This window comes from Astyanax mexicanus, chromosome 8 (genome assembly GCF_023375975.1).
Source record: "Astyanax mexicanus isolate ESR-SI-001 chromosome 8, AstMex3_surface, whole genome shotgun sequence".
NCBI lineage: Eukaryota > Metazoa > Chordata > Actinopteri > Characiformes > Acestrorhamphidae > Astyanax > Astyanax mexicanus.
Genome location: NC_064415.1, coordinates 26,556,917 through 26,573,162, shown reverse-complemented (window position 1 = coordinate 26,573,162; position 16,246 = coordinate 26,556,917). Strand labels below are relative to the sequence as shown.

At 37.4% G+C, this 16,246-nt stretch overlaps 1 protein-coding gene across 1 annotated transcript in view; it reads left to right on the top strand.

Annotated features, from left to right (window-relative positions):
* The window catches only part of LOC103035264 (inactive ubiquitin carboxyl-terminal hydrolase 53), a 66,952-nt gene that overhangs the window by 21,167 nt on the left and 29,539 nt on the right, over window positions 1-16,246 (top strand). Inside the window, exons 5-11 of the mRNA XM_007255169.4 lie at window positions 512-625; window positions 1,411-1,493; window positions 1,789-1,888; window positions 2,297-2,443; window positions 7,232-7,381; window positions 9,629-9,794; window positions 12,582-12,731. Coding sequence (XP_007255231.3) covers window positions 512-625; window positions 1,411-1,493; window positions 1,789-1,888; window positions 2,297-2,443; window positions 7,232-7,381; window positions 9,629-9,794; window positions 12,582-12,731 — 910 coding nt within the window. The remainder of the gene's footprint in view (window positions 1-511; window positions 626-1,410; window positions 1,494-1,788; window positions 1,889-2,296; window positions 2,444-7,231; window positions 7,382-9,628; window positions 9,795-12,581; window positions 12,732-16,246) is intronic.

Sequence of the window (16,246 nt, the reverse complement as noted above, 5' to 3'; positions counted from 1 at the left end):
CTATATATACAACCAGGCGAGTTTTAGTGTTACTTTTATTTGAGTTGTGTAAAAAGATAGCTGAGCTGTGGATATCAGTGTGGAAAGATGAGGTAAGGTAGCCAATCAGAAGTGCTTAATCTAAAGAGTAATTTCTAAGTAGTAATTTTTCCATAGTTATGTAGATCAAAATTATTTGATTTTCTAATGGTGACACTCCTTATTCACCAGGTAATGGGACAACAAAAATTCCCTTCTCTTAAAATCCATACTAAATTCTCTTCTCTTAAAATCCATACTAAATTCAAACTCTCAGCCAAATCCAACTTCCTCACCCATCAAAATACATCAGAATTTGTTTGTAGACTTCAAATTGTGTAAAAAATACTGTAGAGAGTGCTGCTGCACTGCTATAGGATGTCAATTAGCATGTTTACAATGGTTTCAGGCATTTTGTAGGTTTATCCATGTCACTTCGATCAACTGTCATTATTACATGTCTTTTTTTCTTTTTTTATTTATTTGTCCAAAGGAAAACATTCTGCAGAGAATTCATCTCCATATCGTTCCTGATGCAGAAACAGATGCCTGTACATCAAAATCCTGTATCACGCACCAGAAGTTTGCAATGACACTTTACGAACAGGTATTTCTACCTTTTTCTCTCCTTTTTTCTCTCTCTCTCCCATGCTCTGCCTTGCTTAGTTTCTTTGTTCTTTCTTATGTGTTCTCTTAATTTCTCAAGCTCTTGCTGTCTCTTCTTTTTGCAGCTCTTTCTAAATATTTTTCTTTCTTTCCATTTATCTTTCTTTCTCTTCTGCTCTTTCTGTTCTTAATCATTTTACTTTTATTTTATCTCGTTCTCTTGCTCTGATGTTTTTTCCTACTCTTAGTGTCATCCCCGTGCTTTCTCTCTCTTTTTTACTTTCTTTTCTCTCACTCTTTCTAATTTTGCACTTTTTGTCTCGCTCCATCTTGCTTTCTCTCTGTCTTTTTTATTCTCTGTTGTCCACTCGCGCTCTCGCTCACTCACTCTTATTTCACTTTAAATTCTCTTTTGCTCTTTGTCTTTTTTTCTTTCATTCTTTTTTTCTATTTTTTGTCCTCTCTCTTGCTCTGGTCCTTGCATTCTCTCGTGCTCTCTCCCCTGCTCTCCTGCTCTCTCTCTCTCTTTCTCTCTCTCTCACTCTCTCTCTCTCTCTCTCCCACTCTCTCGCTCTCTCTCTGTTCTTCCAGTATCCTCCATAGAAATTGTAGAGTAAAAGTAAAATTGCTCGCTTAAGAAAATAATAATAATAAAACAATGGACTAAATCTGTTAAACAATTCTGCAGCTCCCCTCTGTAATAACACAGTAGGAGAAGTAATTAGTGTTTAGCAGTTGCCAGATGGCACCTAGCTGAGTTTGCATGTGTGTCTGTGTTTTCTGCAGTGTGTATGTCGAAGCTGCGGGGCCTCGTCTGACCCTCTGCCCTTCACTGAGTTAGTGCATTATGTTTCTACCACAGCACTCTGGTAAGCTTTTATTTTTTTCCCTCTATACAACACATGTCATGAGCCAGGACAGAAAAAAAATACAAAATAAACTCTTAAGGATTTAATACCTGAACTAAAGGTGTGAAACTCTGGTAAATGTTTTCAGTTGTAAGATCTGCTATAACTGCTCACAAATTAGATGTGCGATAACTTCCATATGTACTTGTTTGGTTTTTAACTCTATTTTTTATTATTATTCCCTTAGCTTAATTACCTTTCCCTTGGTCTTACCTGTACACTCATTCATGCTCTCTCTTCTCGTTCTGCTCCTCAGCCAACAGTTCTTTGAGCGGAGAGATGAAAGGCTGCGTTCTGACATGTTTGGAGAGCTGCTGCAGGCAGCCAGCACCATTGGAGACCTACGCAACTGCCCAGTAGGTGCCTTCTAATGTGCTGCACTTCTAGAGTGTGAAAATGAAGGTGTTTGTGTATTGCACTTCAGTTAGTTAATGTATTAATAGGTTTTGTTAATATTTGATCTGTGTCTTTTAAATAAGCTGAAGAGACTGCATCACACTCAAATGACTATATAGGGAACTATCAGGAAATAAAGATTATTAGAGGGAGTGTGCATTTTTATAAGAGTTTCTCATTAGAGTTATTGATAAGATTTTTTTGTTGTTTTAAATTCTTAGTTACTACATTGCATTTATTAAGCTGCTCAACTGTGTTTATTTGCCTTGTATGTTCTGAGTTTGTTTTAGTAAAAAGTTTTAAAAGCTCCTACTAAACTGTTTCCATTCACTTCCTTTCTCCGTCCAATCATGTGTTCCCTGCATTAGAGTAATTGTGGTCAGAGGATTAAGATTCGACGTGTGCTGATGAACTCTCCCGAGATCGTCACCATTGGTTTTGTGTGGGACTCAGAGCAATCTGACCTCACAGAGGATGTCATCAGATCACTAGGACCACACCTCAGCCTCTCAGGGGTAAGGCTGAATCTCTACTTCCCCCATGGATATTTATATCTGGACTGGGAGAACACAATTTGGTGATTTCCCTGCTCAATCCCCACTGAGTAATTCACCGTGTTGCAGGGATGGGCGATATGGAAAAAAATCATGATGCAGTTTTCCATATCAGCTGATATCGATATGTATCACGATATAAATCAAATCACTTTCTGTTACACTTAAAGGTTTCTTTTTACTTATAAGTGACAGAATAAGGAGTTATGGCCAAGCTCACTAGCAGGCTCAGAGCCTTGTGGATAGACAGGATGTCCACATCTTGCCAGGTGGGTACAAGGTGCTCAGACAGGTTATAAATTAATTTTAAAAAGTCATTATACATCCACAAAGGTCCGTAACCCCCCCACATGTTTGGACCTTTAAACAAGTACAAGAGGACAAATATATAAACTTAGACCCTTTTACATTATTTGTCTGTTTAAATTAAATTGCAATAGCACATGGATTTTTAATAAAATTGTATTTAATCAAAAGATTATTCCAACTAAATAAAGCAAAATACAAGAGTATATTACAGTGTTTATTTTGACAGGTGATTTTAAAATAGTTTTAGTCTTAGTCTTTTGACTAAAATGTATAATAGTTTTAGTTACATTTTAGTCTATCGGGGGCATGTGGTACTTGGCTGAGCATGCAGTTCAGCGTGCTGCCTGATCGCGTGCTGCGCCTGCTCTCAGCGCTACTTAAACGGGAAATAGAACATAAAGTTTATCGAATCCTATCGCCTCGGCTTATCATAGCTATCAAGGAAAATATATTTTGCAATAAATATCGATATCGTTTTATCGCCCAGCACTACCATGTTGTGTGTTTGAGCAGAAAGATCACCAAAACTGGGTAGAAATTACACAGCTTTAAAGCCAACCAAAGCACTGAGAGAAAGCCATGATTCTGTCCAGAACAGGAGATTAGAACGTTCTTGTTTACTCCGCACTCTGCCAGGCTGTGCTAGCAGATTAGTCCAATTGTCTGACTACGCTTATAACAGCGTCGGCAGCAAGGCTGAAATAGAGTGTTGTCAGCATCAGACGCATACTCCGTTCCATAAACAAATAAGACAAATAAATTATGTATATGAAATGTATCTTTTTTTGGAACTTATGGACAGTGTTAAAACTGCAACTTTCTGTAAACTGCAGACTCTGCTGCTTATCCTGTTCTACTTGTGTTTCTCATAATGTTCTATTTATACTAGCTAGACTAAAACATCACCTTGATCTTGTACATCATGTAAAACAGATTAGCTCCTGGAGCACGACAGCACAATTAAAAACATCCATAACAGGATCGTTTGACGTCAGAAAGGTTGCAGGATTGTTGTGTGCGTATTTGTTTTTGTGGGGCCACAGCTGTCTCCGGACAGAGGGCTGATTATTGTGGTGCTACAGAGCATATGTGAGAAATGAACTCTGACTTTATCCTCTTTGCACGGCGTGGGTTGTGTAACTATTTCAGCAGTGTAGTTGGTCCAGCCTAATCATTATGACCCCTCTGTTTTGAAGTAGTTGGTATAGAGTTTGATTTCTACCTGAACCAGCAAATGATACTTGTTGCTGTGACAGTAAGAATTCTCAGCCATGACTTCTAAATATCAAAATCTGTGCTGATATCTTACACTACACTATCTCTTAGGGCTGGACAAAACTAATATCTCTATTTTTTAGCTGAAAGGCAATATATGATATTTATCTCAATGTTTTTAATCCCATAACATAAATGTGTAGATGAACATGAACTATAGTCTAGAGATGGAAAGATCAATTGGCTATGTATCGGTATCGACAAATAGGGACAAGAGAAAGGCAAACTGTCAAAGCTAATCCATATAGACCATATTGTCTCATCTTATATCTCATATGAAAATATATAGAAAATTCTTAAAAGCTTGATATATTGCCTTGCCTTACTACCTCTATAACCTAGGTTGTGTCCCAATTGCACACAACTACACACTAATACTATTAGGTAGATGCTATATATTAAATCTAAATTTGACAGTGTAGTACATAAAATATTAACATGCTAACTTATCATGTAGTGGTGCAGATTTGCTGTCAATAGATTGACAGCCAATCTATTTTGTATTTTTTTTATTTACTGTGAAGCTTTAATGTTATTTTTTTTTGAGTGTTTGTTTGCAGTTTGTGTGCATGCACTTAATGTTTTGCACTTTAGTATTGGTATTAGTGGTAGATTTTTCTTTGTTACATTACATTATTTTTTTGTTACATTATTTCTTTATTATTTAATACTAAATTTATAAAATTATATAGAAATTTACTATACACAAATTAGACAAAAGTTCACATATTTATTTTGTTTTTAATGAATGTTTGAAACAGTTATACTAATTTTAAACTTTTATTGCATTTATTTTGCTGCAGTACTATATATTCTTGTAATGAATATTTTTGTTGTCACTACAAGCTCTTCAGCCACCACTTGTGTAGTTATCTGCATTTTTTTTAATGCTGTTGCAGACAACATGAGTATCTTCTCCCTTTTAGTTTTTCCTTATATTGTCAGATAATTGTGTGCATTGTAACCACACAGCTGGTCTCTAGTTACCGTATTTTTCGGACTATAAGGCGCACTTAAAAACTTTTAATTTTCACAAAAATTGACAGTGCGTCTTATAATACGGTGCGCCTTTTGTATGGATTTTACTCGTCAGGTTGTAAGGAGCCGTAAACACACACTCCGTGCAGCGTTATAGAGAGTTTCAGTGCTATACAGAGTCCAGAGCCGTGCAGCTCCGAGGCTGAGCAGCAATAGCATTAGCTAGATGCTAACCGCTAAGCTAGCTAGCTTATTCACTGAGATCAGTATTATCTAAATTTTACTCGTCAGGTTGTAAGGAGCAGTAAACACACACTCCGTGCAGCGTTATACAGAGTTTCAGTGCTATACAGAGTCCAGAGCCGTGCAGCTCCGAGGCTGAGCAGCAATAGCATTAGCTAGATGCTAACCGCTAAGCTAGCTAGCTTATTCACTGAGATCAGTATTATCTAAATTTTACTCGTCAGGTTGTAAGGAGCAGTAAACACACACTCCGTGCAGCGTTATACAGAGTTTCAGTGCTATACAGAGTCCAGAGCCGTGCAGCTCCGAGGCTGGAGCAGCAAATAGCATTAGCTAGCTTATTCACTGTTCAGAGATCAGTATTATCTAAATTTTACCCGTCAGGTGTAAGGAGCAGTAAACACACACTCCGTGCAGAGCCGTGCCGCTCCGAGGCTGGAGCAGCAATAGCATTAGCTAGATGCTAACCGCTTAGCTAGCTAGCTTTTTCACTGTTCAGAGATCAGTATTTTCTAAATTTAGCACTTTTAATACTGCTGGAGCAGTATTATTAGAGTTAGATGCTAATCGCTAAGCGTTCACCGTTCAGAGGTGAGTTATCGGCCTGTAAGTCTGTGCTGCTTTGCCTGGCTAGCATTAGCTAGATGCTAAGCGCTAACTCTCTCAGAGGTGAGTTTTATCAGCCTGTAATCTGCTTGTTTACCGTGTTAAAACAAGCTACGGGGGACGAATCGCTAGCTATTATCTCACTGTCTTACCAGAACACGCAGGATTACTCAGTGTAACGCTGTCGTTTAAGTTTGGGTTAACTTTACTAGTTTAGGTGACTAGCTAGCGTGCTAGCGGATAGCTATGCTAACGCTGGTGCAGCAAGCCTTAGTGGACATCTGGAAATCTAAGATTACTGTAAATAAACTGAAGCACGTTACTCACCCAAATAAACAGTTTTCAGGAGAGGAATCTGTGTAGATTAATATCCAGCACTCGTTTGACTTTGAAAAAGCTAGATTTGTATACTGAGACGCTCCACCGGCAAGCGACCACCCCCGGTGGGGGAAGGGAAACATGGCGCCACCCCTGTTCACTTTGATATAGGCACCCTTTCTAGTGTCACTTAACGCGCCTTATAATGCGATGCGCCCTATGTATGGAAAAATAGCAGAAAATAGGCGTTCTTTGATAGTGCGTCTTATAATACGGTGCGCCTTATAGTCCGAAAAATACGGTATATATCTTGGATATTTGAGTATACTCAAGTTTGAGATATTTATCTATACTACACATTTAAAATGTAGTAAGTATTAGTAATTAGTCCCCTAATTAAATTTCATGAGACTCTGGGTCATGATAAATGGCAGAAAAGTTAAAATAAGTTTAGAAGACTGTTGTGCATTTGTTTTTTCTTTTGCTCAGATAGAAGAACTAAGCTGCAGAGCTTTAGTCTATCTGCTGTGGTTCAAAGCAAGAGTTCTGTACTCCAAACACTTTCCCTTGGGGGCAAGAAAGCATGCATTCTTCCTGACGCCCCCTTCTCTAGAGCTGAACACACTCCACACAAGTAGTGGATTAGTGTTGCAGGAAGCCCACGGGTCACTACAAAGGCCTCAATTCATGCCTCAGCTCTTCATGAGATGGTGGAGGGCGTACAGGAAAATTGTTCTACTCCTGTGCTGCGCACCATTGTTTTAGATGCTGTAAAAGAAAAAACGAAAGCGATTAGAAAGCGGAGGTGGACGAGCAACTGACTCTTGTTGTTTATGAAAGCATATAAAAGCTCATGGTGGTGGAAGACTTTTTTTTTTTTCATTGCACAACAATAGTGCAAGAAGTGTGTGTTTATGTATAACACGCTAGCTGTGTTTTTTTCTAGTTGTTAGATGAGCAGAATTAAACATATTGTGTCTCTTTGTTTTGTTTTTTTCCCCCTTATCTCTGCTCATGCAGCTCTTTTATCGTGTCACCGATGAGCATGCCAAAAAGAGTGATCTGCAGTTGGTGGGGATGATTTGCTACTCCAGCAGACACTACTGTTCCTTCGCCTACCACACAAAGTCTTCCAAATGGGTCTTCTTTGATGATGCCACAGTCAAAGAGGTGGGTGTTTTAATTGCACGGAAAAGACTTGCGCAACAATATAGCTGAATTTTTAATAATAACAATGATAATAATAATAATAGCATTTGTTTCTTCAGAGTCAACAAAAGCACTTTGACAAAGTTATATATATACATATATATATATATATATATATATATATATATATATATATATATATATATATATATATATATATATATATATATTGAAATTTCCATGGTGTTTCACAGTCTTAGCAAACTGGTAAAGGTGGTGAAATAAAAGCATCACGCTGCTTCTTTAACTGCAATATTTGTACGGCATAGTTTGCACAACACTGTTATATGTTGAGCCTCATTAACCAAGTCATTTCCACACAAACAAACCATGCACTTTCTTTTTTGGACTAAATCAGACTCAGAGGCTAACCTTTCTAGCAGGTGAAATATAATGAATTTAATTTAATTTAATTTTGTTTTAAATACATAAATATTAAACATCTTTTCCCCAGTCCTAATGTACGTCCGCTCTGTTCATCCCGTGGTATGTCATGAAAAACACAACCCCAGCTTCTTCTCCTCAGGCTACTTCTTACTCTGCACACCTGGTCCTTTGTTCTCAGTCAGGTTCTGTAACTATACACTGTTTGAAGCCTAGCTTATCTTCATGCAGTACATTCCTACCAGCTATCAGTCACCCCTGTTGGTTCTCATCATTTTAAATCCGCACCTGGATTCTTAAATCATGACTGCATTGTGTTCCTACTAGCTGATAATGAAATGACCGTGTGTAATGCACTGTAATGCGTTTGTGTGCATGTGTGTAGTACACGTGCGCATGCCCAGAGATGCAGTGCAGGGTTTGGCGCCGAGCTCTGTAGCCCTTCATCAATCCATCAGCAGTGCAGTGCTTGTGCTGTGTGTGCACTTCAGCTCTCACTGGGCTGGAGGTGCCCGTCGCCCCCACCAAGATGGATTACCCCGTGCGCTCACACACACACTCTCTCTCTCCCTCTCTCCCTTGCGGAGTCACACACACACACACACACACACACACACACACACACACACACACTAGGCTGAACAGAGCTTGCTTATAAACAACTGGTGTATTTTCTTAGAGCAATAGAGGTGCATCCAAAAGTGGACCCAGTTAACAGGGTCCGGCACTGAAGAAATAAGTATGCAGGTGCTTTCTTTTTAAAACATGCTTTCTGTGTTTTTATACCTATCCATGTGTTTTTTGTGTATGTCTAGCACACACAAAGACGCTGTTGGTACCTACCAAGCACGCTATGTTTATAATATGAATGTACACACTTTTTCACTGCCCCCACCAAACACACAAGCATTCTCGTTTTCTATCACTTTCTCCTTCACTGCGTCTGACTCCTTCAGTCTCACACATGCGCACACACGTTTTATTCCCATTGTGTTAATTAAGGTGTAAGGTTCCATCTGTTTGCCTGGAGTGGCCCTAGTAAACACACACACACACACACACTCACTTATTAACTCGCATTAACACCTACCTGAACCTTTCACAACACATCTTTTGCTTTTATGTCTAAGAATAAACCTTGCCGTAAGTCAAAAGAAAGGAATGTACTGCATGTACTCCATGCCCATTCACATAACTCAGATTTGTCAGAATTTCTGATTTTCAAGTAGGATATTTTAACTGAAACATCCCAACGTCTTTGAGTTCAGAATCTAAGATGGCTGCACTGCACATCACCAGTAGGAAATGGCGTAATATTATTAAGTTTTATCTGTGCATAGGTTTTCACGATGTTTAGATATGCAAATTTCTGCACAATGCGTTTTTTATCTACTGGTATGACTAACAGAGCTAACCTGGCTCAATGCTGTCCATGAGAACCTGGAACATAAAAGTGTGACACATTTTTGCCGTACTGTTTAATGAAAATGTTTTGAAATAGTGTACAGTTATCTCAATGTTTAACTGGAATTCTGTCAGCTGAGTGTGATGTAATTCCCAGCTCCGACATGTGACTTCCAAGTAAAGTAAATGAAACGCAGCATTATCATCAATTTAACTCTTATCAAACAATGAGTCAGCATTTGATTAAATTTTAAAGTGTTCTGTACAGGCTAAGGTAAATAATACTAAATTGGCTGTTAATATTTAATGGAAAGTCTCATTCTCCTCTACATAAGAGGTTGTATTTTGTATTGGCGGTCTCTGAGTGAAATAATGTAGTTATCGTATTAAATGCTTGCATTTGTGTTTTTGTCTTCATAGGTGGGCACTAAATGGAAGGATGTTGTAACTAAATGCATCCGAGGACATTTCCAGCCTCTGTTGTTGTTCTACTCCAATCCTGAGGGCAGCGCAGTGTCTGTTGATGATCCCTCTCGGACGAATCACACTGCTAACAATAAGGGCCAGGTCAATGGTGAAATCCCAGGTGCAGTACCACATCACACTCTTTCTGCATTACCTCTACTGACTCTTACTGTTAACATTACTTTACTTAAATAGTATTGGATATTTTAACGTATGTTTCGCACTTTAAGGCACACAAGATTATAAGGCTCACTAGTCTATTTTCATACATAAGGTGCACCGGATTATTAGGCGCATTGAGCGGCACTTTTATAAGGAACAGGGGTTTTACCATGTTTTCCTTATAATTCAGCAGATCTCGCCATGGTTAGTGGCTAATGCTAATGCTGCTCAAGCAGTGCTAGCTGGGGTTAGCAGTAGGCTATAGGCCGATAACACTCGCCTCTGAACGGCGAAAGAGCTAGCTGCTAATGCTAATACTGCTTCAGAACTAAACTGAAACTCCTGTATAACTCTGTACTTCAACAGAGTGGCTTTACTGCTCCTTACAACCTGACTGAAAAAAATCATACATAAGGCGCACCGGATTATAAGGCGCAATGACGATTTTTGGGAAAATTAAAGCATTTTAAGTGCGCCTTATAGTGCAAAAAATACAGTAATAGTGTTTATTTATTAATAATATATAGTATATGGAGGTGTACTAAAGACACAAAGGTACCAATTCAATTGCACTGATGATGATGATGATGATGATAATTAATAAGCACTGTAGTTAAGCTGTAAACCAAACGATAGATAGCTTTTGGCCAGCAAATAAATAATTTATGCTACAGGTATATTTACTCTGTACAGTGTACTATTTCACATCAAATACCTGATACATTCCACATTAAGTTTTTCAAATATTTTTCAACTAATTTTCAACTGATTTAGAATTATTTGTATTATTACCATAGTGTTCCATAAATATTAAATCTTTGCTTTGAGTCATTTGAATCAAAGTGTTCATTAGTTAAATATTTTGACACGTAAAATTCTCAGCACTATTTCCAGTCTTTAAGCGACTTAACTTTAGAAAATATAAATATTTAAAAATTACGTATTTGAAAACTGAAAGCTGTCAAGACCTTGGGTGTCATCTAAAGTGAGTGATGGTTAATATTTTAAACCTCTGATGCCCTAGCTTGACCTCGAGCTCCCCAATAGCTCAGTGACCTTCTTTGACCAAATTCTGTCCTGTGTGAACTCAGTTGGACTGGGATGGAAATAGCTACTCCTCATTAGCGCCGTTAGAAACGCAGCAGTTGTTGCTGACGTTCAGACTCGGTAGCTGCCTTTGATGAACTGCAAAGCTGCGGAGTTCTTAAGGATTTAAAAACGAACTAATGTAGCCCCCTGTGTAGGTGGCTGATGATAGGTGGAGCTGTGTGTCTGGTGTTTAAGAGGACAGCAATGATACTGTGAATCTGAGCTAATGTTTATATTGATCTTACAAATTGACTACTGTATTCTAATTTTAGAACCGGTGCAGTCAGTTTATTGGCCACTTTCACAGCTCAGAGCTGCTACCATATAATCTCACTGTGCTGACACTCACTTTAGCTTAGAAAGTTTAGGAATACTTTGTCAAATTTCAAGCTTTTAACAAGAGCATGTGTGTAGGTGAAAATATTCTCATGCAACAACCGCATCTAATTTCTTTGTTTTATTTTTACACAATATGAAAATCGTAGTTGCTTTTTACATTGTGTTCAAATGTCGTAATTAATGAACAGATAGCTCCAAATGCTCCTTAATTAGTTCCCATTTTGGAGATGTATTTTTTTTTATTTCTTTGTTTTTACTATTTATAATTTGTAAGGCTGCCACCATAAACACGTTAACGCATGCAGTTAATCTGAAAATGTTAATTTAAATGTTTTGAATGCAAATGAATCATGTGACAATATTGCCTGGTGACACATTAGCAGTTTTATTTAGCAATGCAACACAGCAACGCTTACTGTTGGGTTCAGAAGGTAGATTACTTTTTATTTATGCGGAAGTTTATGCCGTCTTTCTGTCTTTTAATCTCTTTATCTTTCTCAGTTAAACTTAGTAACTCGGAACATTACAATATTCTAGTTCAAAGGCATCGAAACTACCCTAAGATATTATAATACAGTAAAAAAAATGATCTATTCTGCCAGGTTTAAACCTACACACTACACCATTATTACTGTCCCCTTCCCAAAAATACAGTTACAAAACAACCCAGAACTTAAATAAATGTAATCATGATTTTATCCATGATTTAGTCACAGAATATTATTGTGATCAATGCAAGTATTTTTAAGTGATTGGCACCAATAATACATATCTTAAATGTTTCCAACACTGATTTTTTTATTCACATTTAAATACCCATTATTAAAAGCTTAGTTTCTAGGAAGAAGTAGAGAAATTAACCACAGAAATATATTATGATTAATTTGATATTTTTTATCAATTGACACCAATATTTAAATTTTACTTTTTAAAATTAAATATAAAAATCTGTATTTGAAATGCTGTTTATATCATTTACTTGCAGAAAATAAAGAAAGCAAACAATGCAATGCAACAAAACTGGCCTTGGCCACAGGCAGCCCTAAAAGCTAATGCACTGAGCGCTAAGAATGGGGCTTTCAGTCATTCAGAAGTAGTGCATGCTAGCAAGTAGTGGTGCTCTCACTGGGACCGCTGACCTCATAAGCCCTGAATGGCAGCTTGTTAGGTCGTAGACTGCTGTTAGCTAGTGTTGCATCATTTGTAAAATTTTAACATGCTTGTGCAGTATATTTATTTTCCATTTTCTCCCTCTCTCATTCACCCTCTCTCTCTCTCTCTCTCTCTCTCAAACATACACACACTCTTACTCATGCAGGCACTCCCCAGCCGCCCAGTAAGAAGCTGGAGTTGACCCGAGAGAACCTCACTGCGCTGTTGTCAGGTCATAGCACTTTAAAGCAGAAGAGCCAGCCACTGTCTGCATTCAGCCGTAGCAGCAACCAGACCAGCGGTGGGAGGGGACCAGGTATGAGACTGAAAACTTACCAAAACACAACATATCCCCAACATCAGCCATTTTAATATTCAGTGTATTACTTGATTTATACATAATCATCAAAAAACTCGTCGAGAGAAGTCGAGAGAAGCATAGCCCATGATGTTGTTCAATTAAAAAAGGTTTATCTTTTGCCATTTTCTTTAAATATTTCCATAAAAAGTCTTCTCAACTATAAGAAAAGTTCAAAAAGTTATATTATATATATATAAGTCAAATTATAAAAATAAATGTTATTTTTTATTTAACATCTAACAACAACAGTAAGTAAAGCTATGTTCATGAGTATTTTGGCTTTCTTACATTGTGTAGACTAGATTCTCTCCAGAACTGCACAGATAACATTCTTAGTTGGGTTTGTCTGCATAGTAGAAAGAAATGAGGGAAAAACACTTATCTCCATTTATGTCCATTTTTTAGTTAACTACATAATTTGAACAGACAAACTGTCCCTTACACGTTGGCAAAATTTCTTGATTTCTCTCCTGTAACGTTGGTGTTTCAGAGATAAGTGTTTTTCATTGGACAGCGGCGATATGCACTATTGCAGAAAACAAGACCTTTTTCCTGTATTTTCTTTCTTGTTCCCGTCAGGAAAAATATTGACCAATAAGCACGGAGAATGTTCTCATATAGTTTTCTATGATGCGTTATGGTACACTTACATTTTCCCATTTTGCCCCACTCCTGGGTTACAAACATTTTAATTAATTTGATGTAGAGAAAACCAATTAGGTGTGAACACACTCTTAGTCAATAGTGTATTGCATCAGCGACACTGAGTGTTATTGTTTTAATTCTGTTCTTCTGTCAGATTCATTTTCTGTCTTTATTCTCTGCATCATTGAAATTGGAGCCCTAAATTACGTAACCTGAAAACAAAGCTTTAGCCATTTTTGCCTTGCTTGAGTTATTTGATAGTGGTACCCTTCTAATGACCTTTATTCTCTTTTTTCCTTTGTCTCACATTTTCACAAAATTGTTGAAGACACAAATGAAAAGACCAGTAAGGAATAACATTTTATTTCTCTGCATTCCATTCTTATAACAGAAGCTTTCAGAAAACAGAAAAACGCTGTGTTTTCTGTTCACAAACCACAGAGAATACTGTGTCACAACCTTAGAACTGCTAAAGCTTTGCGTATAAGCTACTAAGCTTGGCTGCATCTCAGTTTTAAGGACAGTATAAATAAACACAATTCCAGGTGCAACATTCAAATAAAATGTAATAGAAATGCCACACCCTCTCTTAAAATCTGTTGTGTGCACTTACGCATTCAGTGTTTTGTGTAATTATCTAGGAAATCCAGAAATTAGCCAAACCATAACATGATGAGGAGCTCATGTACATGTATTTTTTTGTATTTTATTCCCCCTGTTGTCCTCAGTATTATGCAAAATTAAACTGACTCTTGATATGTTTGAGGGGTGGTGATTTACGTTATGATATGATAAATCCTTAACAAATATTATAATGTTAAAGAATCAGTATTTCTTTGAAACATGAAAAAAACAGTATCTCAATATCTGATTGATATATATGTTTTTATTGTAATAATTATGAGACGGCTGCATGTAGTTTGACATGGTAAAGTGCATTAATTGCAAAGATTTTAGCATCACACGTGTAGTAACCTGAGATTATATGGCAGTTGTTTTATCTTGTTTAGAATATTTTTTGTGAAGGCCTAGACTAAACTACTGTAGAATAAATGTGTGAACATATTTAAATGTGTTAAAGTTGTGAACTCCTGTGTACTTTTATACATTTAGACATTTAGTTTGTACCTGGAAAATAAGTGCTTAAAGGATGCTGGTTTAATATTTCTTATGGCTGCATGTTCAATGCTGTGCTTTGTACAGACTTAATGCACCTCAGCATGGCACATCCATCAGCCTGCAGATTTAAATATGGACTGGTGTGAATATTGTGTTTCGGAACTTTGAAACAAAGTTTACATGGTGCAAAACTGAGAATTTGATTTTCCTTTGTGGGCTTTATATTTAACCCAACTATGGCGCACACACACACACATGTGACTGTGGGCAGCGAGAGTACACACCTGCAGTAGTGGGTAACCCCCTTGTCACCTGGGGAGCAATTGAGGTTTAGATGCCCTGCTTAACAGCAACTCAGCCGTGAATGCTTAAGGGGGACAAAATGCTGTTTCTTCACTTCCCCCTCTCCCTTTTTCTGCCTGTACTGGGAAATGAACCAGCTGCCTGGTCCCAAGTCTGCTTTTTTTATCTTGGGACACATTTTAATTTGAATAAATCCGAAATGTATAATATTGAATATTAATTTGTTATATACAACTGCATTTCAGCCTTGAAGCAACTCTGCTAAATGAATAGGTGCTATAGTGTTGCAAACAGACTTTTATTGCAATCACTAAAGAACACCATATCAGCCATTTGAAATACCATAGCAGCCACCTATTAAATACATAGCCACATTATAACATCCATGTAGCAATACCATAGCAACCATAAGTGATACCATAGCAACCACCTAGAAATCAAGATTAAGATTAACACCATAAAAACTCCCTTAACTACTGTAGAAACCAGCTAGTAACACCCTTGCAACCTCCTAGTAATTATCTAGCAATAGAATCGCCATTACCATTGCTAATACCATTGCAACCAAAAGGTAACCGCCCACTAGCAACACCATGGAAACCATCTGGATTACCACAGCAACCCTGTAGCAACAGCCTAGAAACTGCCTTTTTTATAGCTGATATTGATATATATTTTTTACCATTCATGTTTGAAAAATGTGAAGATTTGTACCATTCTCACCCCCCTCTCTTCCTCTCTCTCTCCTGTAGTGCTGATTTGGTATTAAGAGGTATTGGGGACAGTAGAAGAGCTTCAATCTAACTCTGTCCTGCAACACTTCACTGCTTTCCCCTCGCGCAGCAAAAAGCTGCAGAGCACACACACTCATCACACACATTGATTACCCTCAAGTCTCTCCTGGCTCTTCCTGGAGCCTTGGGGGTGTATTTAAAGAGTGCAGTAGCCGCACTTTTTCCTGCCACCCGAGTGATGTTCGGCTTAAGACTAGAGACCGACCGATATGGGTTTTTCTAAGGCCGATGCCGATACCGATCATTAGTGGTCAGAGTCAGCCGATGGCTGATGTGACCTGCCGATTTTTAGGGCCGATATGCTATCGTATTATACTTATTTGGCATGCTTAAAATCATACTAGTAAGAGGAGGCACAACAGTTGTAAACTTCACACAATTTATTGAAAATAAGGTTAGCATTTTATAGTGACTTTAATGTTACTATATCACTATATGTTAATAAAAAAAATATTAATTTTATTTAGATTGTATTATCCATAACATTTTATTTTATTCATTATATAACATATGTTCTATATACACTATATATTCATGTTTATAGTAGAAATATTATGTTGGCTATTATATAAAATTTACTGTAGGGGCCTACTAATTAACAAATGTATG